General features: G+C 35.3%; 1 protein-coding gene across 3 annotated transcripts in view; it reads right to left on the reverse strand.

Moving 5' to 3' along the window:
- LOC127871615 (neprilysin-1-like) overlaps positions 1-25,702 on the reverse strand; it is a 120,801-nt gene that overhangs the window by 20,572 nt on the left and 74,527 nt on the right. For all 3 annotated transcript variants that reach the window (XM_052414713.1, XM_052414712.1, XM_052414714.1), the window contains 7 exons: positions 24,631-24,714; positions 12,379-12,584; positions 10,992-11,171; positions 6,685-6,896; positions 5,245-5,347; positions 3,733-3,852; positions 341-439 (listed from right to left, as the gene is read on the reverse strand). In XM_052414713.1, coding sequence (XP_052270673.1) covers positions 341-439; positions 3,733-3,852; positions 5,245-5,347; positions 6,685-6,896; positions 10,992-11,171; positions 12,379-12,584; positions 24,631-24,714 — 1,004 coding nt within the window. The remainder of the gene's footprint in view (positions 1-340; positions 440-3,732; positions 3,853-5,244; positions 5,348-6,684; positions 6,897-10,991; positions 11,172-12,378; positions 12,585-24,630; positions 24,715-25,702) is intronic.

A 25,702-nucleotide genomic window follows, 5' to 3' on the forward strand; every position in this document is an offset into this window, starting at 1 on the left:
ATACCATAGAAGAAAGAAAGTACTGTCACCTTTTCAAAGTTCCTTTTGTACAACAACCAAGAGGTTGCTATGGAACTATGAATATGATGTCTGCCTAGCAACTTTAGATCATTGGTTCAATCCCCACTGTGGGAGTGCTCTTCAGACCTCACTAACAATATCAAGTACTGGTGCCACCCAGGAAATGGACTCCTCGTTTCAATAAGCCATAGGCTTTGGATGGAAAAAAGTAAAACAAAAATAAATATGTTTAAACCAGAAAACAGACTCTAAACTGTTTCAATAAGCCTTATGCTTTTGTTGCAAGCGAGCTTAAATAACTAGGTTTAATCTAAAATACCTTTTCTCGCGCCACTTCCCGCGTCTCGCTGTCCATCCAGTTATTCTCATCAAGAAGCTCTATGAACGCAGCCCTCAAGTTGGCGATCATCTCCATTGCCTAGCAACATCAAACAAGGTGCTTGAAAAACAGGCAAGCTCCCAACTAGATGAGAGCTGAGCTCTGGGGAAACAGGGTTTAATTCATGTATGTTAAGTGTCGTCCCAGATTAGCCTGTTAGTCTGCACAGGCTAATTAGGGACAACACTTTTTGCCCTAACCTGGACTTTCAGTAAGAAGGAACTTTATTTAAACGAAAGATACAACAAAAGCAAAGTGTCCTTCCTGATTAGCCTGTGTAGCCTGCACAGGCTTATCTTTGGCAACACTTTACATACATGCATTAAGCACTGTTTTCCCAGAGTGTGAATCATTTAAAGTAAGTGATATTCATGGATACCAGAATTTGTATCTGGATATCAGTATGTCATAAGATGGTAGATCAGCAATATCAGCAGAATATGCAGTCACATGTGTACATGTACATGGGCCGTGCTCTGTGAAAAAGGGGTTTATAATGCATGTGCGTAAAGTGTCGTCCCAGATTAGCCTGTGCAGTCCACACAAGCAAATCAGGGAGGATGCTTTCCACTTTTATGATATTTTCTGTTTAAAGAAAGTCTCTTCTTAGCAAAAATTCAGTTTAGGCGGAAAGTGGCGTCCCTGATTAGCCTGTGTGCAATAACTTTACATTGAATTATATCACTTCTAATTAATTGTGAATTATCAAATTATTAAAACCTATAATAAAATGACTGGTAAAAAAACGTGTTTTTCAACATACAATCTGCAAAATTGGGTGATGGCTACTACATATCAGCATAAGATTCAATTCAACACAACCAGTATTGCTTGTGTACAGAGCATTTCTGAACTTGCAATAAAATTTGGCTTCGTAAAAAAATAGTAAAAATAGTTTCATCAGATAAGCGTCTTCTACTGCATAGCACTTAATAACTGTGCATACCATTTCCAACTGGCTATCATTACAAAACTTATAGATGTAAAATTAATTTTAATTAGGCGTGTACATGTAGTAGTTGTATGTTTCTAGTATACTGTATTGGAAATCCATAAATTGTGTATTTTTCTTAAAGGTAAACATGCAGACAACGACAGTCATGGTTATAATATATTTTATTTTTGGCTCGTATATGAATATTTTCAGTTTGTTCTCATATGTTCTAATAATATGTTAAACATACAAACATATATTTCTTAAAATATCAATAGTTTTAATTGTTTCTGGGTAGAGAATCTGCTATTTTCATGATGTACGCAACTTAATGGCATAATAGATTGCAACATATTTTTTTTTTATAAACCCTGTCAACCAAACTAGGGTGTGAAGGAACAACATGTTGTTTATCTGTTAATCATCTATCAATCTGTGATTGGTATATCAATCAAGCATATTTATGTCACATCTGGGCATGAAAGGATACCGTCTGCAATGACCTATAGCCTATGTGGACTTAATCAATAGAAACTAGAGCTTTGTCACAGACGTGACGAATACCCCCACATGCCACATTGACACAGAATATTTTGCATGCTGTCTTCACAAAAAACAGCGGACACCATGCTCAATGTTTAAAGCGCACTCAGTGACCCCCATGACCTAGTTTTTGACCCGGCATTGCCCATGTTCCAACTTTACCTACACATCATCCAGATACAACTTCTGACCAAGTGTGGTGCAGCTCGGATGAAAAACTACTTGAATTAGAGAGCAGACACCATGCTGAATGTTTAAAACGCACTAAGTGACCCCGTGACCTAGTTTTTGACCTTTCATGACCCATATTCGAACTTGACCTAGACATCATCTAGATACACCATCTGACCAAGTTTGGTCTAAACTTCGTTTGTGGGGGTATAATGAACAACCGGGCATTCATATGCTTAATTAACAAGGAATACTTTGTTGCTCTTTTTTTCTTTAAATATAAATATTCGCCTACTATATTAATATCAACATACAAATCCAGTATCCAGATAATCAGTTAACCAAAAATTTGTTGACATCCCTAAATTAAAGCCGTTTCAAATTTTCATTGAAGCAGAATCCAGAAGAATCTAGAATTTTTTTACACTTGCTACTAAAATAGGAAAGTTCAAATACATATTATTTAGATCACGCAGAATGTGTTTTTTGCAAAGTATTTAGCTTAAATGTATACAGAACAATTGGAGCGCGTTTAAAAAATATATGAAGACCAAACTGTAACTGGACCTCAGTTTATTGACAACTGGACATTTCAGTTGACCACTGAACAAATTAAGCAAAAGGTGATGCTTTTTTGACAATTTGTTTTTACAATCTAAATCCCTGTAAATCTCCAGACAAACTATCAATTTTTGTGACAATTTTGGTGACAAGCTAAAAACTCTTTAACAACATTTGAATGAACTATGATAAAATTGCATATTTCAGATAATTCAAGGGCCATAACTTTTCATTTCCTGGGTCAATTTGGTCAATAATTAAACTTCACCTAGAAATGTTACTTACACAATTTGCCAAGACGTTTTGTGACATTCAGATGAAAACTGTAGAACTAAGAAAACAGTTGGAAACGGCTAAAATGGACAATTCAAGAAAATTCAGGGGACATAATTCAACACAACCCCAGTCAATTTGACTGATTGTTATTATTATTAGTATTACAGTATAATCTATGAAGTTAAGTGAGGAATTGATTGTCTTTGTAATCTTTATTTGAGAACACAGAGCGCAGAGGAACTATGAGCAAAATCAACTTCTAAATAAATAAATAAAACTTAATATGAGTTCAGTATTTCCAGTAAAAAGTAATTAAATCGAAATACAATGTCCAACACATGTTTGCTTTATTTCTTAAAATTGTCTGTAATAACCATTTTCCGAGTTGCAACCCGTCATTGAGGCACTACAAATAGTGTACTTACTACATGACATTATTAGCTCTAATACCGTATAACCACATGTTTGCTTTCCTTGCCTGTTACCACATGACATTGTAAGCTCCAAATACCTACCATATGTTTGCTTTCCTTGTATTTACCACAAGACATTATTAGCTCCAAATACCTACCAAATGTTTGCTTTCCTTGCCTGTACCACATGATATTATTGGCTCCAAATACCTACCACATGTTTGCTTATTGTATTTACCACATAATATTATTGGCTCAAAATACCTACCACATGTTTGCTTTCCTTGTATTTACCACATGATAATATCGGCTCAAAATACCTACCACATGTTTGCTTTCCTTGTATTTACCACATGATATTATTGGCTCCAAATACGTACCAGATTTGCTTTCCTTGCCTGTACCACATGATATTATTGGCTCCAAATACCTACCACATGTTTACTTTCCTTCCTGAACTTTTCCCGCACAAACATGGCTCCAGTTGCAGGTCCAAGCCTAGCATTAAGGTACTCCACACATTTGTTCCAGCGTGGCTTACTTTGGGTTACTTCCTGTAATAAAAAGGGGCTCAAACACTGATTCAGACAGTGTTTTTAAACCTCCTGCAAGAAATTGGAGGTTCAAACAATAATTTAAACAATACATGGTGTTTCGTAAACTCCAGCAAGAAACTCGAGGTTCACACAATTATTTACAATTTATGGCATTACATAATCTGCTGCAAGAGAGATAAGTATATTTAATATTGTTTCTTTCAAAAAAGAATGTTACACCATTTTGTATATATGTGCATGAAGAAATATTCAGAGTTGAGAAAACACATAGAAATATATTTGCTTCATTACTGGTATTTAAAACAATTTAATTTAGGTTTAATCAAAACAAGTCATAAATAGTTTTATGATGCACTATAAATAGAGCCGGAATTGTGGTACAAACTATTACTTTTTTCATTATTTTCTAAGGACATTTTATCTGGCAAATGAGATCTTGAACCAATTTGTGGGACATGTCCCTGTGGATTTGGGAAAAAAGAGCTGCGATTAAACTAAAAATGAGAAATTAATTTTGTTGTTTTGGTAAACAAATGCTTCAAAATTGAGAATAAATGTGTTTTCAGTATTATATTTACTAATAAATAAGGTTCAACTTATAAAGCTGGATTGGAGATTAACTAAATATTGAAATCTAAATTTTTAATTTTATTTTGTCAAACCTGAAATTGGAAATTTTTAGGTCACATTTGGTAAATATATATACTTATTGCCTGAATGCAGGCCCCAACTCTGAACGTAAAAAAACACTGAAATTGTAAGACAGGCTTCACATTTAAAGGGCTTTACAGCACACTACTGTATTCCTTAACATATCTTACATGTAAATACCACTTTTGAACTCTGAATGTGTCATTTTTGTTTTACTTTTGTACAAAACATAATATGTGATTTCAAGAGAGATGGGAGGTATTCTAAACAGTGTTTGTTTTGGCCAGATTTGGTCCCATTCCAAAGTATACAATTTCTCAAATGACAGCCTAAAATTCAAAATCATTTTTTTTTTAAACAATCACAACATTAGTTTATCTCCCCATCCAGCTCTTTAAAATGAACTATACTATTAAGAAAACACTTCTCCTTGATTTTAAGTATTTGTTTGCAAAAAACCCACCAATTTCCCTTTTTTGTCAAAACAACCTGACTTTTCCCATTTCAAATGGCCCCAGCATGATTCCCAAAATGGTGCAAAAAACACTGCTAAAGTTAAAACAATTGAAGTCAGACATCCATTCCTATATTTCCACTGAAATGAGATATCTTGGTCACAAAAAAACACAGGTTACATGTAGGTGGAAAGTGCCGTCCCTGATTAGCGTGTGCAGACTGCAGAGGCTAATCCAGGAAACACTTTACGCACATGCATTAAGCCATTTTTTTTTCACTTACATGCATGACCTTCCTGTACTCATTTTGAATCTCTTGAAATGCTGTTGTCAGCTCAGGTATGAATAACAGAATCAGCCTCCATAGGATGTAGTTGCTTACAACTCTGTAATAAAAGAGCAGCATCATGTGAATGGGGTCTTACACCATATGCGGCCAGCAAAGCAACATTCCGCAGTCTGGTCAGGAGCTACTCTGTCTGCATAGAGACCACAAAACCTCGCATGCTTTTAAAGAGGATGGGGTAGCCAGTGCCCCAGATAAGCTGCGTATCTGAGTCTTTCACCCTATTAAAATGTTTGAAAATGCAAAGAAATACAATATCATGCGTATTGAAAATGCAACCAATTTGACTTTTAAGCAAATTCCTAAAATTCGATGCGTATGATACAATAGCTTTAATAGAAAATTCTTTGCCCGTTTTCGGTATATCCTCTTTGCAATTATAATCGTTATCTAAATGTGACGTCACTTTAATTGAGCAAGCGTTTTCAATCTGATTTAATTCGTCGCTCATTGTGCATGTATTTGTAAAGCGTCTGTAATAAAAATGTCTAAAAGAGGTCGAAAGACGTCCGCGATTGTTGTGCCAAAATATCAATCGATCGCAAACTTTTTTAACCATAAAAGCAAGAGCCATTAAGTGACAAATCATTCGTCTTATTGATTTTTTATGTTTAAAGTTTATGTTATAGACAGTTTGAAGAATCAAAGATGTTATGAAACATCAGTTTATGACAGTTAATTATAATAGTTTACAGTTTTATTGAATCAATACAAGTGTGCAGCTTCAACAGAAGTAATCTGAATCTGAATGGATACGTTGAAGTGACCAAGATTGGCTTTTATTCAAAGGGGAATTTTTATAACTCATTTCACCCTTTTTCAAGACCAAAATCACCCTATTAAAATCAATGGGTGAAAACCCTATTTCCCAAATAATTATCTGGGGCACTGGGTAGCTTCTGACAAGCCTGCAGGGATGCTACCCTGGCTGCACATCCCTGCTACCCTGGCTGCACATGGCATAAGACCCATTTTTGCATGAAGCCAGTCTAATGCAATCAATACTGTATTACAAGTGTGCTGTAAATATATTTTTGTTTTATTTAGATCATGCAAGTAGCATTTACTGATGTGAATCATAATTTTTTTTTGTTTTTTATACGACCAGACAACATTAAAAGTTAGTGTTTTTTTTAAATTTATACATTACATACACTTCAAACAAAGTTTTACTTAATACTACCTAAGTAACATAACCTAAAACTAAAGGGCTAGGTTCACGAAGGGTTGAAATATGAGATAATTTTGAGTCCTTATATCAGTTGAGAAGGTGCCACACATTTTTGCTATTATAAACTTTTCCCATTCTAATTGATGGCAATAAATCACAAATTGATACCCAAAAAATTACATTTCCTTATTATTTAAAATACCCACCTTTTGTCTGTGATTTTAACGAGATCCACTACTTTGATAAGATAGTTTTCTGTAAATACGACAATCATTTCTGATTGGTCGACCTTGTCTGGTAGAAATCTGTTGAAGTATCTCAGCCAATCAAAAGCAGGCACTCTCTGAGCCAATTCACCAATGGAAATCTTCTTGTATCTAGCCCCTGTATCGTGTTTCTCATTTTGCGGAGTGCTGGCCTAAAATGAAGTCAGAAAATCATTAAATTAGGTATACATTTGAGTGTCGTTCTTGGAAAACTGGGCTTAATGCATGTACAACAAGATGTGTTTGTGAAACACTATGTCCCCCCATATATTTGACCTTGGATGATGACCTTGACCTTTCACCACTCAAAATGTGCAGCTCCATGAGATACACATGCATGCCAAATATGAAGTTGCTATCTTCAAAATTGCAAAAGTTATGGCAAATGTTAAAGTTTGACAATTTGGACCCATATATTTGACCTTTGAACTTGAAGGATGACCTTGACTTTTCACCATTCAAAATTTGCAGCTCCATGAGATCCACATGCATGCCAAATATGAAGTTGCTATCTTCAATATTGCAAAAGTTATGGGAAATGTTAAAGTTTGATGCAAACAAACGATCCAATAGACAGGGCAAAAACAATATTTCACCCAGTATATAAAAGGGGGACATAAAAAGTGTTTTTTCATACCACCGCATTGATTTCTGCCTGATATAACGTTGCCCGATATATTTTTTTATGGTCAACAGGAAGTACTTATATCAGTCATGTGTGGAGGATGGTCATATTACGCAGAATCAACTATAAAGTGATCTTTTTTAGTAGAATCGAATCAGATTCAACAAAACAAACAATTTGATACCAAGATGTAATATATTTTAAACACAAAATGCAACACAAACTGCAAAAACATTTTTTACAAATATTAAGCGCGCATGCTCATGACGTCATTATAAACACGCCAAACGACAAAAGTCATATTCTTTCCCGCTAAAACTGCAGCTTTTTACCAATTGTTTCATTATTTCTTCAAAATCAGGAACATAGAGGTATGATAAACAGAAAAACAGGTTAGTGCCAGATCTTTTTGTAATATATCAGGCTCAGTACAAATAAAATAACGGCTTGGCAAGCCTTGCCGTTATATTATTCTAAGCCTTGCCTGATATATTACAAAAGATCAGGCAGTAACCTGTTGTTCTCTATATCCCATATTAGCCCTTAAAGCGCTGGAGCTGAATTTTAAAGGCTTTTGCAAACAGTTTGGATCCAGATGAGACGCCACAGAACGTGGCGTCTCATCAGGATCCAAACTGTTTGCTATTCTGATAGTATTCTTTGAAAAAAATCGAAGAAAATGCTAATTTTAGAAATTCAGCAGACGACATTTTAGCAGATGACAAATTTCCCAGCATGCAAAGGGTTAGCCTGTACAGTCATTACAGGCTAATCAGGGACAACACTTTTTTGTTTCAAGGAATTATCTCCTACACAAAAATCCTGTCTGGGCAGAATGTTTTGTCCCTGATTTGCCTGTATGGACTGCACAGGCTAAGCAGGGATCAAACTTAATGCACATGAATTAAGCCCAGTTTTCCCAAAACACTGCTCATTTAATCTTCATTGCAATGATTGACCATGAAACAATTCTATGCGAAATAGAAACGTTCAGTAGGTACACCAGTTTTGCTCTCTACAAATTGAATTTAGATACTAAAAAAACTTAGGCTTTGAGATACTGCAGTGTTTTAGTTCACAATTTTGGGATTGGGTCCAGGTCCCTTTGGATTGGGAAAAATTGTGGCGTTTGACTAAAATTGGGCGAAAGGGTTGTTGATGTTTTTCTATCAAATCCTTCAAAATTGAGAATCAAAATTTCAATTTTCAAAAGTATATTAACTAAGGTTCAACATACAGATGGAAACTAAATGTTGAAATTAACTCCTTTGCATGCTGGGAAATTTATCGTCTGCTAAAATGTCGTCTGCTGAATTTCTACACATAGCATTTTCTTTCGATTTTTTTTCTTCAAAAAATACTATTAGAATAGCAAACAGTTTGGATCCTGATGAGAAGCCATGTTCTGTGGCGTCTCATCTGGATCCAAACTGTTTGCAAAGGCTTTTAAAATTCGGTTCCCACACTGAAAGGGTTAAAAAATAGTTTTGTGTGTGGAAACCATAAATTGGGAATGTTTGGGTCCCATTTGGGAATAATATATACTTGTTTCCACTGGAAATGGGCGGTATACCAGACCCAAATCTGAACTTAAAAAAACACACCCCACTACAAGTATCTATTTCCAGGGAAGAAGCAGGTTGTGGTAATTTTGACCAAAAAAAATGCACACTTTCTCTGTGAAACACAGATCTATGAGATGTCTAAACAAAGAAAAGTTTAGGTAATGACTGCATTTTGTAGTTTTAATAATACATGTTCGACACAATCACTATTTTAATACAAGATTTAAGCCTGTTTACAAGACGCAGCAATTCTATAACTTATGTGGGACCTATGTGGGACTGAGACATTGCATGCAACATGTTCTCTCTTCATGTTGTGACAACTTATCTTAACCCTTTAACGCTAAGATTCGCATTTTGACAAGTTTGCTAGCCCTTAAAAAATCAATTAAATAAGAGATCTTTCTGAAAAATTTTTAGTTTTAAAGCCTTCATTCCAACCTTAAGAAACTGAGAGTGACTTGCAGTATGTTCTGGCTTTAACTTTGTTGCATAAAGCCATTTTGACTTTGCTCCTGAGCAGGAAAAGATTAAAATTGCAGTATGAATGATGCAGATTCAGTCTGCAAGACCTGTTTTATGCCAATATTTTAAGCATTTATCTTTAATTTTCAGAAATGAAGTATCAAGCAGTCTCAATAATACATTGACCATGATTTCTTCCTTGTGACTGCATGATCCCAGGTCTAATCCCTTTTAGGAAGCATTCATGCGATCATCCGACACCACATGGGCCGCGTCATGGCAAAATGGGTCTTATGCCATACGTTGCCAGCAAAAGCGGATGCACAGGCTAGTCAAGAGCTTCTTTGTCTGCTAATGGGACCATAAAACCTTGCGTGACTTTAAAGTGGACATGGTAGCTCCTGATTAGATTGAGCAGGCTGTTCTGGAGCTAGGCTGGTTGCATATGCAGGGTCACGTAACTTTGTGGGAGCCGGTAAGAGGTGCTTTTTTTCAAAGAACTTTTTCACACAAAAAATCTTAAGAATTTCAACTAGTGCATAAAAGACATTTTGTTATGCTGCTTCTGGCAACATATAATACATCAGAATTACTTTATTTAATAAGAATGTGTTCTGGTTTAAAACCTCTATGTGTACTGCATTCATTTATACGGCTATGCTTCACACAACATGAAATTGAGTCACTGATTTTAAACGTATTCAAGAGTTTATTCTTATACCTCAAGATATTGGCACAAACTGCAAGAAAAACTGTCTTTTATGCACTAAAGATTTTTCCAAATGAATTTCAATTTTTTTAGTTACTTGCAAAAATAAAGTTCCTAACGGTGTGCTTACATTCTGTCCAGCCCATGTGTAAACCCCAGAAACCCCTGTTGATTCTGCACCCTGATATGGCATAAGACCCATTTTCATATGACCTGACTGGCATACAAATTGTTCCAAGAAAATGTAGTTCCTCAAGTGTCACCATCAGCGTTTGATGCAAACAAGTGTTAATAACTACATTTACTTTTTACTAAGCTATCAAAGCATTGAATGGCAACTTAAGGTTCTTATATTATTTGTAATTATGCAAAATTTCCTTTGCATCAACAGTATATAAGCATCATAACTTAAGTGTGCTTAAAATTGCAAAAAAAAAACACATCAACACATAGCTTTTTATATGTTTAAGATTTCTTGCTACATGTATAAAGAAACTAAAAATGTCTAGTGCATGCAAAGCAAAGCTGAGTCAATATCTTATTTGTGTATGAATGGGACGAATCTGCATTTGGTTGAGTAACGAATGGAATCAACATCGCATTAATTTAAGGTCCATACCAAAGGTTAGGTTGTTCTCGTACATTATTACAATTAAAGGTTGAGTAACATATGGAAATTATGTCACATAAATATACGCTGCAAAGCAAACTTAAAAAGTTCATCCCCTAACAATATTACAAAATATAAAAAATTTGCAACAGCAGTTTCAAATACAAGTATTACATATGGTGTATTCAGTTGAGAAACATAAGGAGGTGACCACAATATTATATATATAAATATAATTATGCTCCCAACCAAAAATCAGGCACTAATTTTTACATTTGCAATAGCAGTTTCAAACTCGAGCACTTTCTGCATCTCGGCCTCCACCGTCTGTCTGTCGGCCCCCATCAAGACGGCAACGTCGCTCATGTACCGCAGGTAGGCCTTCACGTCTGGTGAGTCTGTGTCATGGAGGTAGTAGTCCCGACTGGGCATGCCTAGCATTGGCTCATCTAACTGGAAAACAAGTATCAATATAGCCTCATTCTGCGAAAACAGGCCTTAATGCCTGTGCATATGTGTCTTGTTCTGAGAAAATTGGGCTTAATGCTTGTGCGTAAAGTGTCGTCCGCACAGGCTAATCAGGGACGACACTTTCCGCTTTTATGGTATTTTTAGTTTCAAGGAAGTCCCTTCTTACCGAAAATCAAGTTTAGGTGGAAAGTGTTGTCCCTGATTAGCCTGTGCGGACTGCACAGGCTTATATGGGACGACACTTTTTGCACATGCATTATGCCCAGTTTTCTCAGAACGCGACTCGTATCGTTTCGTTTCAGATTAGCCTGGGATAGAAGCGAGCCTTGTTCGTGGAAAACAGGGCTAAATACCTGTGTTTGAAGTAATGAACCAAAAAATACACCTTTCCACAGTCACATACACACACAAAAAGAGAACAAGAGTTGTGTTTGTGAAACACAATGTGCCCTACTGCGGTTTGAAGCCATATATTTGAACTTTGACCTTTAAGGATGACCGTAATCTTTCACCACTCAAAATGTGCAGCTCCATGAGATACACATGCATGCCAAATATCAAGTTTCTATCTTCAATATTGCAAAAGTTATTACCAAGGTTAAAGTTATTAGACAGTATGACAGGCAGACAGACAGGCCAAAAACAATATACCCCCCCCCCCCCGATCATTTGATCCGAGGCATCAAAAGCATCAATGTAGGGCATAAAATGCAGACTCACTCTTTGACAACAGGTCTTAATGCATAAAGTGTCGTCCCAGGTTAGCCTGTTCAGGCCACACAGGCTAATTTGGGATGAAACTTTACACCTCGACTGAATTTTCACTACAAAGTGACTTCCTTTAAATGAAAAAATTAAATAAAAGCAAAAAGAGTTGTCCCCAAATAGTCTGTGCAGGAATGATGGTAAGTGAAGAGTTCATAATTATAATCTGGCCCAATCCACACGTACATAAACAAAGGGGAATAACGCCTATTTAAGAAAATGTGGGATTATAGTTCATTTGCATGACACTTCTCAACGCTATCTTTACACAAATGAAGTTTCATGTTTCAAATCTTATATAGTTTCTGAGATATAGCCCTGAAAAGTTTCTGACAGACTAACAGACAGCAAAAATATAAATCCCTCTGCCTATGGCGGGGGAAAATAAAGTTAATAGGCAAAAATAATATGGTTAATGTCACACCTGTATAATATTTACTGAAGAATTCTTATCATCCGGTCCAATCCATACGTCCACAAGGATGGGGGCGTTGTATTGCCCACGGAGGTCACCTAGAGCATCTTCCAGCACAAACTTGGACTCTTGCCAGGAGGCGTCGATCACTGGCCAACCCCCCAGCTCAGATAGCACCCGTCGGAGGGGAACATCCCCGACAGCCTCAATCTCACCTGAACACAACCAAAAATAGTTTTTATATAAGCATTGTTATGGGAAAACAGGGCTTCATGTCTGTGCATAAACAAAAATATAAATTCCAGTCTAGCAGGAAACCATGTATTCAAAATTTCAAATGAGCTCCATTCTAGGAAAACAGGGCTTAATGGGGTAAAGTGTTGGCAAAAGTTAGTCTGTGCAGTCCATACCGGATTATCAGGGATTACACTATACCATGATCTTATTGATTTTTTTGTTTAAAGCAAGAAAATTAAAAAAGAATATCCTGTCTAGGTGGAAAGTGTCTTCCCTGATTGCAGACTGCACAGGCTAATGACAACACTTTACTCATATGGATTGAGCCCAGTTTTCTCAGAATAAGGTTCATCCAGTTTTACTTATTTATTCACTTCAATTAATTTTGCATTCTCTATCCATCCAAACTTAGTAAAAACCATTTTTCTACTTTTTTAACAGTAGATTTGAGTTGACGGGCCCCAAATCCCAACCTTGCTCTGCATAAAAGCCCCATATCCTTTGCACACCTGTTACGTATTAGAACGTACACGTTTTTTTCTCTCCTCAAAACCGGGGCGAATTTTCAGTGAACGACTACAACGTTATAGAACGCATACAAATATGGTTGTTTCAAAACCTGACCCTTATTAAGCGTAGGAAGCCTGAAACTTTTTTTCTTAAAAAATACAATTATCAATGTTTGTAAATGAACTGAAACTTAATCAAAGACAAAAATTAAAATAAGACTGCGACGTTCGAATGTTAAATATACAGTCTGTTGACTATAAACTTGTCAAATAAAGTTTCGACCATTTATGGTTAATAATTGAGAGTTAACATCAATAAGTATTTAAATGCTCAAAATTCATCTTAAACAAGGGCTGTTTGTAAAACATGCATGCCCCCCATATGGGCTGTCAGTTGTAGTGGCAGCCATTGTGTGAATATGTTTTTTGTCACTGTGACCTTGACCTTTGACCTTGTGATCTGAAAATCAATAGGGGTCATCTGCCAGTCATGATCAATGTACCTATGAAGTTTCATGATCCTAGGCCTTATTATTCTTAAGTTATCTTCAGGAAACCAGTTTACTGTTTAGAGTCACTGTGATCTTGACCTTTGACATAGTGACCTGAAAATCAATAGGGGTCATCTGCCAGTCATGATCAATGTACCTATGAAGTTGCATGATCCTAGGCGTAAGCATTCTTGAGTTATCATCCTGAAACCATTTTAGATATTGCAAAACTTTAACCAAGGTTAAAGTTTTGGACAAACACAATTAATGAATCACTGTGATCGTGACCTTTGACCTAGTGACCTGAAAATCAATAGGGGTCATCTGCCAGTCATGATGAATGTACCAATGAAGTTTCATGATCCTAGGCATAATATAAGCATTCTTGAGTAATCATCCGGAAACCGCATAATTTTACTGTTTTGAGTCACTGTGACCTTGACCTTTGATCTAGAGACCTAAAAATCAATAGAGGTCATTTGCCAGTCATGATCAATGTACCTATGAAGTTTCATGATCCTAGGCATAAGCATTCTTGAGTTATCATCCGGAAACCATTTTACTATTTTGAGTCACTGTGACCTTGGCCTTTGACCTAGTGACCTGAAAACCAATAGGGTTCATCTGCCAGTCATGATCAATGTACCTATGAAGTTTCATGATCCTAGGCCTAAGCGTTCTTGAGTTATCATCCGGAAACCATCTGGTGGACGGACTGACCAACATGAGCAAAACAATATACCCCCACTTCATCGAAGGGGGGCATTAAAAGAAAATGAGTGGTATTTTGAAAACAATGATTACAATTCTGTCATGTTTGTGGTATAAACTTAAGAAAGTTCGGCATTACTAATGTTTTATATGACAACGTTTTGGCAAAAAAAGATCAAATCATAAAACAGATCATGTGTAATATTGTTTATTGATCTGTATTGATTTTTTCAAAAATAGTTTTTATACGTTACAGAGGTTTATTGACAAAGTTCGTAAAAATACGTTACAGTTCTTCTTAGTATTCTCATGCACTTCATTTTTCAGTTGTATAAAAGCGTAAAAATACTGTAGACACCGCTATGCCGGGCATCCCTTTCTAAAACAAATGATAACGTATTTAAGCAGATAATTGTTTGACAATAAACATCTGTGACGGGTAAAAACGTATTTTAGGCCCAATTCTTGTTGTGAACCGTAAAATGTATTTTAAAAAACGCGAAAATCCGTTACAGAAGTGAAAATTGTGAAAAACATGCACGTTTAACAACATTGTAGGTGTTACATTAAAAAAAAGCCCCGGTTCTGAGAAGAGATTTTTTTTATACGTTTCAATACGCTACAGCGTTTCGCTGCAAAAATCGACCAACCATAATTGGGGAAAAAGCTATGCAACTTTCCTTTGTTTTGAAATTTTTGGGAAGGAAATTTCAAACTTGGAACTTTTCATTGATTACTAGTTATTTATAAGGAAAGGATGAAAAACTAATCTCTTGGAAACAAGTGTGGCCCTGTCTGCCTGAACTATATAGAACCTGACGAGCTAACCCAAATCTCATAACCAGGATTTTCAACTTTAGTTTAAACCTATTTATTTTATCTTGATTGCTTTGAAAGCCCTAGCCTCAGGCTTATTGAAACGCTCTCAAGTCCCTTTCCTGTGTCTAGAACCAGTACTAAGGGTCTTTGGCGGAGATCTTAAAGTGTCTTTGGGGGAGATCTAAAGAACGCTCCCTCAGTGGGAATTGAACACTTGACCTCCCTGTTAGGCAGCAACCATATCCTTTACACCACAGGGATCTTTTCAACTAGAATCAGGTTAACAATAGCTGACTAAGGAAAGCTTGCTAGACTATTCTTGTTTTAATCAGTGTTTCTAGCTGTTTTTGTCTAATCCAAACTGCTTGTATAGTAGGAACCAAGTAAAGTTATAATTGTTATTATCACGGACTCTAGTCCTTTTGACATTTTAAGTTTTAAGATCCTCGTGAGATCTTGCTGGCTTTTAAACATGTCCTCTATTTAATGCTCATATAATTATATTCATTTTCATAATTTCAAGTTAAGTGATGAACCAATGAAAACTGGTTGAGCAAGAGACAGGATATTGTCATGAAGCCATTTTTTGTAATTAACAAGGGAAATAACTCCTGACCTGGTGTACTTTGGTTGGTTATTGTACTTGGGACAAATTTTAACTATACAGAAAGGCGACAATTAGAAACAAGAGGACCAAGATGGAACTATTTCGCTCACCTGAGAGGAGTCAGTTCGTTCAATCTTTACTTAATGTCAAACTTGACCTAGATATTGACCAGACAAACATCCTGGTCAAGTTTCATCATTATTGAACCAAAACTCTGGCGTAGGGAGTGTTTTTGTTTTTGTAAGATTTGAAATGGTGACCTATCATCAAACTTGACTAACATCTTTCAGCAACTTTGATAAAGAATGCTTGAGAAATGTGAATGCTAGAGTGTTTACAAACCAAATGTGGACAGATGGACAGCGGACAAAGACCAATCCTTAAACCTCACCTGAGCAATCAGGTGAGCTAAAAAGTGTGTTTCACAGATCTGAGCCATTTTCCAACTTGTCCAAGAAATCAATAAAACCAATGTATTGACTAAGTTTCACGATGATTAAGCAAAATATGTGACTTCCATAGTGTTCAATCACAAGGATTCTCTCTATATAGTCACATAAGGACCATTTGGAAACTCATGTGAGATACAGTCAAACCTGTCAATAAAGACCACTCAAGGGATTTGGTCGTTGTGGTCTTTGTTCACAGGTGGTCTTTATTCGCAGGGTCGATCGAAACTTTGCAAAATATGCTAGTAGTTTTTTAACAGGTACCTTATCTATGTATGTGCTCTATTGTTTAAATGTTTGAATACTTATGCATGTATAATGAAATAAAGGATTGAAAACACAGTTTTGTTTTAAATTTGTATATTTATTACATGTGGTATTTGTATTCCCTTATGTTTTTATTATTTATTTAATTTATCATATACTGTATAAATAACTATTGACATACATGTACACGTACATGTACATGTAATTCTACAAAGAACAAAGTACAAAATACACATAACATAGCAAACATTTATACATGAAATACATGAATTACTACTACACAACCAGTAAAGACAAAGTTACATGAAGATAGGGCATTAAATGTGACTTCTACAGTGTTTACAAGCTTTTTCTTTTTTTTTGACCTAATGACCTAGTTTTTGACCCAGCATGACCCAGTTTCGAACTCAATCGAGATATCATTGGGACAAATTTTCTGACCAAGTTTCATGAAGATCAGACAAGTAATGTGGCCTCTAGTGTGTTTACGAACAAATGATGACGGACGACGGACGGAAGGACAATGGACAAAGACCAGTCACAAAAGCTCCCCTGAGCAATCATGTGAGCTAAAAAAAACATCCAACCTCAATTAAGAATTAACACATAAATGATACACAAATCTACACTGTATGATTATGAAAACATTAATAATCAAAGGGGAGTAACTACTGTAAACTTAAATGCAATATTTAGAAGAGTGGTCTCACATGTTACATGACCTTAATTCATGATTGTTTAACAAGCCTTTTTACTATATAAATATAAGGAAACCTGCCCTGTCCCCCTGGCAACCATGTTTTTCAACAGACCGGAACCATTTCCAAACTTAACTCACGTATCTAGGAAACAAAAGTTCTGACAAAATTTCATGAAAATTGGGCCAAAAATGTGGCTTCTAGAGTGTTGACATGTTTTCATTAGATACATATAGAGAAAAATGGCCCGCCCACTGGCGGCCATGTTTTTTCACCGATCTGGACCATTTTCAAACCCGTCTGAGAAACCAATAAAACCTGAATGTTTTGATTAACTTTCATGATGATTGGGCAAAAATTGTGACTTCCAGAGTGTTTACAATGTTTCTCTATAGCCAAATAAGGAAAACTGCCCCGCCAACTGGCGGCCATGTTTTTCAACGGACCAGAACCACTTTTGAACTCAACCAACATATCATTAAGACAAACATTTTGACAAAGTAACATGAAGATTGGGCATGAAATGTGACTTCTACAGTGTTTACAAGTTTTTTCTTTTTTTTGACCTAGTGACCTAGTTTTTAACCCAACACAACCCAGTTTCGAACTCGACAGATATTTCATTGGAACAAAGCTTCTGACCAAGAAGATCATGAAGATCTGACAATAAATGTGGCCTCTAGAGTGTTTACGAACAAATGTTAATGGACAGACGGACGACGGACAAAGACCAGTCACAAAAGCTCACCTGAGCAATCAGGTGAGCTAAAAAATGGTAAGTTCATCACAAAAATATCTTCAATAAACCATATTTGAGAAATTCAATGGCAATAACTCTGAAGTATTTGAGAAATTCAATGGCAATTACTCTAAAGTATTTGAGAAATTCAATGGCAATGACTCTGAAGTATTTGAGAAATTCAATGGCAATAACTCTAAAGTATTTGAGAAATTCAATGGCAATAACTCTAAAGTATTAGAGAAATTCAATGGCAATAACTCTAGAGTATTTGAGAAATTCAATGGCAATTACTCTAAAGTATTTGAGAAATTCAATGGCAATGACTCTGAAGTATTTGAGAAATTCAATGGCAATAACTCTAAAGTATTTGAGAAATTCAATGGCAATAACTCTAAAGTATTTGAGAAATTCAATGGCAATTACTCTGAAGTATGAATGAAATTCAATGGCAATAATTCTAAAGTATTAGAGAAATTCAATGGCAATAACTCTAAAGTATTTGAGAAATTCAATGGCAATAACTCTAAAGTTTTTGAGAAATTCAATGGCAATTACTCTTAAGTATTTGAGAAATTCAATGGCAATAACTCTCTAAAGTATTTGAGAAATTCAATGGCAATAACTCTCTAAAGTATTTGAGAAATTCAATGGAAATTACTCTGAAGAGCCTCAAGAGATATGGCAGATCATTGATCTTTGCCGTTATTTTATGCTATGAATAAACATTATCAGACAAATGACCAGATGACAAAAAGTTGAGTAAGAAAGCAGTTCCAAAAGGTGTCGACAGACTTACGGAATGAGCAGAAATGATATACCTCCCTTACAGGGCAACAAAAACCCTTTTCTGGCCATTTAGTGAAATTTGAAATAAAATACTATATTAAAACAAGCAAATTCGTTGAATTGATATTCCCCGCCCCAAATAAATTTTGTGACCGACGGACGTAACGACAGATGGACGGACAACGCCAATTCTATATCCCTCTGCCTTTGGCGGAGAACAATAACATATGCATTAGATTGACACTCCATTAAATAAATCTTATTCTTGTTTGCATAAAATAGTTTAACTACTATCAAAGTGTTAATATTAGATAATAGTGATTATATTAAAATTGTGCAATACATAGCAAATAAGTATATTTTAAAAACAAGAGGGCCTGAAAGTTGTAAAGTTGCTCACCTGAGATACAAAGGAACAGACCTTTTCTGTGCAGCCCAAGATATTATTAGAACAAACGGTCTGACCAAGTTTCAAGAAGAGTGAACTTTAAATGTAACTTAAAGAGTGCTAACAAGGTTTTACTATAGCCATACAAGGATAAATTCCATGCCCATTGGCCCCTATGTTTTTCAACAAACCTGAACCATTTTTTCCAACTTATCCAAGACATCATTACAACAAATGTTTTGACCATGTTTCATGAAGATTGGACAATACATGAGACTTTAAGAGTGTTAACAACTTTTTACAACAGCCATTTAAGGAAAAATGCCCACAACGGACAAAAGGCATTCACTGAAATGAACCAGATTTTGTTGTATTAGGAACGTATTTTGCTTGAATTACAATATTCAATTTATTTTGTACTTTATATAAGAAAGTAGGTCATTTAATTATCCAAACGCTAAAAGCGAAAAATAACAAATCCATTTTAAGGCTGTGACATACTACCACTGTCTTTCACGCAAAACAATAACAATAAAACCATAGTAAAATATGTCCGCAATTGTGGCTTTTCACATTATTTTTCAATGAAATGTTCTCAGAAATTTCTGTAATAGTAATACATTGTCTGGCGGCATAAATCATATATTTGCCTCTTTAATGCAGAAAGGAGACATATTGTCGTAAATCTTCAAGAAAATACAACCGTCTGTTACAAGGTTTATTATTCCCTTTACATCAATGTAATCTTAGAGCAAACGGATACACATTACAAATTGATGAATGATTTTCCTGTTCAGTTAGAGTGGCTACTACAAAAGTATGGCTAGACAAGCAGTCATCAATTTTGTAGAGTTTTTCAATAATCCATTAGGGTAATTAGAGTGTCAAAGTGCCTTTTAAGGGTGTTGTAATGAGAAATAAATCTTGGTTAACAGTATGAAAGTAAAGTTGCAGTGATTTTGCGCTCCATTTTCGTTTTGTTAGCAGCAATTTGTTTCACTTATAATGTTAAGGAAAAGACCTAGTGAACTGCAATTTGGGAATTTGTTTTCATACAAATCTTTCTTACAGTGAACCATTAAGCAATGCAATTTAATTCATGAAATTTGTTGACTGAATAAACGTGTTTTTGTTTACTGATTGTTTTTTATTTATTTATATGTTTATAATTATATAATCTATAATCATATTTTCATAGGGATTTGTCCCTTTGCCCCCCAGGTTGTTACTAATATTGAAACTTTCTAATTTTATCAATAATGATTATAAAAGCTTATTGCATATTTCCAATTTTCTTAATAATGCTTATAAAGCTTATTGCATAACTTTACAGTTTCACAGCTGATTGTGGATTACAAAGACATTTGTAATAAGCATTTATAATCATTATTGATAAAATTAGAAAGTTTCAATATTAGTAACAACCTGGGGGGCAAAGGGACAAATCCCTATGAAAATATCAATTATTTTATGATTAAATTTAACTAGAACTCAGCGAGTTGGATGTGTCGCCTGATGATAGCATACCTGTGTTACTTGTTTACTATTATATCGGCGATGGGACATTTATTCTTTATGTTGTTACAATCAAACTTTTAGCCTTTTTTGTTCTATTTAGTAACATATTGAATAAGCAAAACTTTTTTTAATGAATGACAAAAATAATTTTGTATGAATATCGTAAATCTAATAGCTAACAGACACAAACACACAGACAGACCAAACACAATATGCCCTCCTTTGTGCTATAATTTGTGAATTCTCTTCAATTCTAAACTGCTATCCACACAGGTTTGTGCTGGCTGTAGTACGTTTCTAGTTCACCAACATCTTTACAACTGTCAAAGTTCACATATACAAATAATTTATTATTATTATTACTAAAAATGCTTAAAGTAAAGCTAAAGACATAGTAGTTATGAACCTTTCTTGGGTTGCGGTCGCAGATTTCGAAATTTAAACGCTGACCCTAAGTTCAAGGTCAAGGTCACAGGGGTCAAAACCAGAGCCCTCACACTACTTTGGGGGAAGGGGTCCGCAGCCCTTAGGAGGGGGAATTTTCGCGGCGTTTCCCTTTTTGGGGGATTTTTTTACTTACACTCTCATTATTTCATTTGTACATGTTTGCACTATATCCATTGCATTTTTATAATTTAGTATGTTTGAAAAGATTAAATTGAAATAGAATTGAGATATAATAATCATGAGACACATATTTCTATTAAAAAAAAAAAAAAAAAAAAAAAATTTTTTTTTTTTTTTAGGGGGAATATTTCCCCCAAAAAGGGGAAAAAAGTATACTTTTCAGGTGGGGGACTGCCACCGAAATTCGGCTGCAGATTTGATAGATTGAGGGCCCTGAAAACTTTTATGCAAATCAAAAGGTCTTGTCCAGATATAGATGCATCCCAAATATGAAAGCAATATCTGAAGGGAGACAGACATTATGAGCTTTTTTTTAATTGCGGTCACAGATTTTGAAACCTGAACGCAGACCCCAAGTTAAATAAGAGATGTGTTTGTCAGAAACACAATGCCCATAAATTTGACTTTTGACCTTGATCGATGACCTTTCCTTACACCACTCAAAATGAGCAGCTCCATGAGATACACATGCATGCCAAATATCAAGTTGCTATCTTCAATATTGAAAAAGTTATGACTAAACTTTAACGAAGGTTAAAGTTTTAGGAACGAAAAATACAATGATATTTGACCTTTGACCTTGAAGAATGACCTTGACCTTGACTTTTCACCACATAAATGTGCAGCTCCATGAGATACACATGCATGCCAAATATCAAGTTGCTATCTTCAATATTGCAAAAGTTATAATCAAGGTTCAAGTTTTGTGACACACACATACAATTACTGACTGACACAATGACAGACAGACAGACTGACAGGCCAAAAACAATATACCCCCGATCTTTCGATCCGGGGGCATAACAATTTCAATGCACATGGAAAGGTGTTGTCCAGATACACATGCATACCAAATATGAAAGCAATATCTGCAGGGACACAGTAGGTATGAGCCTTTTTCGAATCGCGGTCGCAGATTTTGAAATCTGAAAGCTGACCTCAAGTTCAAGGTCAAGGTCACAGGGGTCAAACATTTTTTGCGCATGGAGAGGTGTTGTCCAGATACACATGCATACCAAATATGAAAGCAATATCTGAAGGGACACAGTAATTATGAGCCTTTTTTGAATCGCGGTCACAGATTTTGAAACCTGAACGCTGAACTCATGTTCAAGGTCATGGTCACTGGGGTAAAAAATTGTATGGTCATTGAAAGGTGTTGTCCAGATACACATGCATACTAAATATGAAAGAAATATCGTTTTGAGCCTTTTTGGAATCGCGGTTGCAGATTTCAAACCAGAACGCTGACCTCAAGTTCAAGGTCAAGGTCACAGGGGTAAAAATTGTATGTGCATGGAAAGGTGTTGTCCAGATACACATGCATACAAAATATGAAAGTGATATCTAAAGGGACACAGAAGTTATGAGGCTTTTTCAAATCACGGTCACAGATTTGGAAACCTGAATGCTGACCTAAAGTCAAGGTCAAGGTCACAGGGGTCAAAAAATTTATGCTCATGGAAAGGTGTTGTCCAGATAGACATGCATACCAAATATGAAAGCAATATCTGAAGGGACACAGAAGTTATGAGCCTTTTTTGAATCGCGTTGGCAGATTTTGAAACCAGAACGCTGACCTCAAGTTCAAGGTCAAGGTCACAGGGGTAAAAAATTGATGCGCATGGAAAGGTGTTGTTCAGATATACATGCATACAAAATATGAAAGCAATCTCTGAAGGGACACAGAAGTTATGAGCCTTTTTCGAATCCCGGTGGCAGATTTTGAAACCGGAACGCTGACCTAAAGTTCAAGGTCAAGGTCACAGGGTAAAAAAATTTAAGCTCATGGAAAGGTGTTGTCCAGATACACATGCATACCAAATATGAAAGCAATATCTGAAGGGACACAGAAGTTATGAGCCTTTTTTGAAAAGTGTGCCGCTGCGGCCGCCGAGCAAGTAACACCTATAATTATGTCCCCTGACCATAGTCAGGCGAAAGTTCTTCTTGAATGCTCTGAGCTTTTATAAGTACATACGTACTGCTCAGAGTTCTTCTTGTTAAACCATTTTTTAATGTAAAAAAATTATGTCTCAAGTATGTCTATAAAATCGAGTTCAATCAACCTTATACATCCTTACAAACACAATACCTGTTATTACCGATATCAATTTGAGTTTTAATTGTGGAGAAATACTTTATACAAAAACTGTTATCAAACCGAAAGCCGAAGTTTTCAATTGACGATTTGATCTATCTTACGGATGTTCCGAAGATAGTCAGTATATTACGATTGGTAGATTAGACACAAGATCTATCTTGCCGAGGATTCCGGAGATGGTCTATAGCGTATTTTGGAATTTGGAATTACTCGGAATACTTGGCTTTGTCCATTGCAAAAACATATACATTTAAAAGAACTGTTGACGGGTTTGAAACTTTGGATTTAGATCAATATTATTCAAGCACAACATATCATGTGAGTTGTTTTAATTTGCGCATTATGGATATATTTACGATCTATTTGTGTTTATTTATGCCAGAAAATAGTTTATGTGGCTAATATTTCCGAATAAACTGCCACCCGAATTCTGGGTGGCACTTTTCTATGGAAAATCGGGTAAGCAGTTGCAACTCCCAACGACCCGGAGGGTCAATAGCTGGGAGTTGGATTATTGCAACTAAGTTAGGCGACACAATTAAAGATGCAAACACAAGTTTAACAGATACCAATTGATAACATGACCTAGGATTTACGGGTTGCTTCTTCTCGAATAATATGTTCACACTCAGTGTCAAATTTGGGGCTGAAATTTGACCCAATTTCCAATGTTAAAAATTATACATTTTTCCCAATAGTCTGCCTAAAATTCCAATTAAAAGGTTTGATTTTTATTTTAATTTTATTATCAGTCACAACATTGATTTCATCTCCCCAGCCAACACTATGACTTGAACATCACTAATTTTCATATTGAAAACACAAATTCTTAATTTAATAGCATTTGTCAATTTTTAAAAAAAAAATCCCAATTTTAATAAAAACTATTCAATTTTTCCCAAATCAAAAGGGCCATGACCCCATTTCCCCAAAAATGTAAAAATAAAATAAAATTGACTGTTCACTATTATATGAACTTCAGTTATTTTTTGGCCCAAAATTACAGCACTTACAGGCTGTGTCCCAAGTAACATTTTTTCCCCAGAAAATTTACCAAAATTTCCCCAAAACAACGCAAAACTTTTCCAATGAACTCAATAACAAGGTTAATATAATTATAATTATGAAGCCCTTTTTAAAATATAGATTTAAAAAAGGCAGTTACACATGCATTTATAAACAATTGTAATACTATTATTCATAATTATATTAATAGTGCTTAATTTTCATGGTTTATCATGCTTTTTTTCCAATCCAAAAGGCACAGCTGTAAATTATAAGCAAAAATAAAAAAATCCCTGTACTTACTGACATTTATACAGGACTGATACAGAACTTTGGCTTTAAGAGTGGCATTACTGTCATAGGAATTCTGTGGCTCCTCTAGAAGTGCTGAAATTAGACAAAAAAGTTACAATTACAATTTTCCTAACTTAAGTTACCCAAACCTCCACAGTTAAAACATATATGATTTTTGTGAGAACATTATTTAAATATGCAATTAAAGGTTACATGACCTCAGCTTGGCAGGCAATTGAAAAAAATTGAAGGTCACACCTTCCTTAAATGTTACTTCTCAAGGTCGATTTCAGGTCATAACCATCTTTAAATGTTACCTCTGAAGGTAAATGGAAGGTCATTATCTTCAAATGTCAGGGCTTCTCACCCTTATAAAACAGGGGCCGAATTTTCGGCCCCTTCCCAATCGAAAATAAGATATTTTTTCCCAAAATTAATAGAGGAATTTCCCAAATTATAAAAAAAAAATTATTATTTTTTTTTTTTTTTACTTAGACATATTGGGCATCTCCCAAATTGAAAGCATTGAGCTCTAATATGATTAAAAATGCACCACAATGCGTCTTTTAACACTTCTGCACAATGAAAAGACCCTGTTTCAAAAACTTTTAAAAACACGGTCTTCCCAAAATGAGCAGTTATCGCGCATGAAATTCCCAATTTGAAAGGCGCTTGGCCTCTTCCCAATTTCCTGATGAAAAGCCCTGAATGTTACCTCTAAAGGTCAATGGCAGGTCATCTGATAGTTTCTCAAAGGTCAATTAAAGGTCATAACCATCTTCAAATTTTCCCTCTCAATGTCAATTGAAGGCTATTTCAATTTCAAATGTAACCTTTCAAGGTCAACTTAAGGTCATTATAATCTTCAAAAGTTACCTCTTAAGGCAAATTGAAGGTCATTATTATCATGGAAATAAGCTGCATTCTAGGAAAACTAGGTTAAAGGCATGTACAGAAAGTGTCGTCTTATATAAGCCTGTGCAATCTCCACAGCTCTTCTGGGACAAAACTTATCACCCAGACTGGATTTTTGGTAAAAAGAGACTTCCTCAAAACCAAAATTTCCATAAAATCTTACAAT

The sequence above is a fragment of the Dreissena polymorpha genome, chromosome 3, assembly GCF_020536995.1.
Source record: "Dreissena polymorpha isolate Duluth1 chromosome 3, UMN_Dpol_1.0, whole genome shotgun sequence".
NCBI lineage: Eukaryota > Metazoa > Mollusca > Bivalvia > Myida > Dreissenidae > Dreissena > Dreissena polymorpha.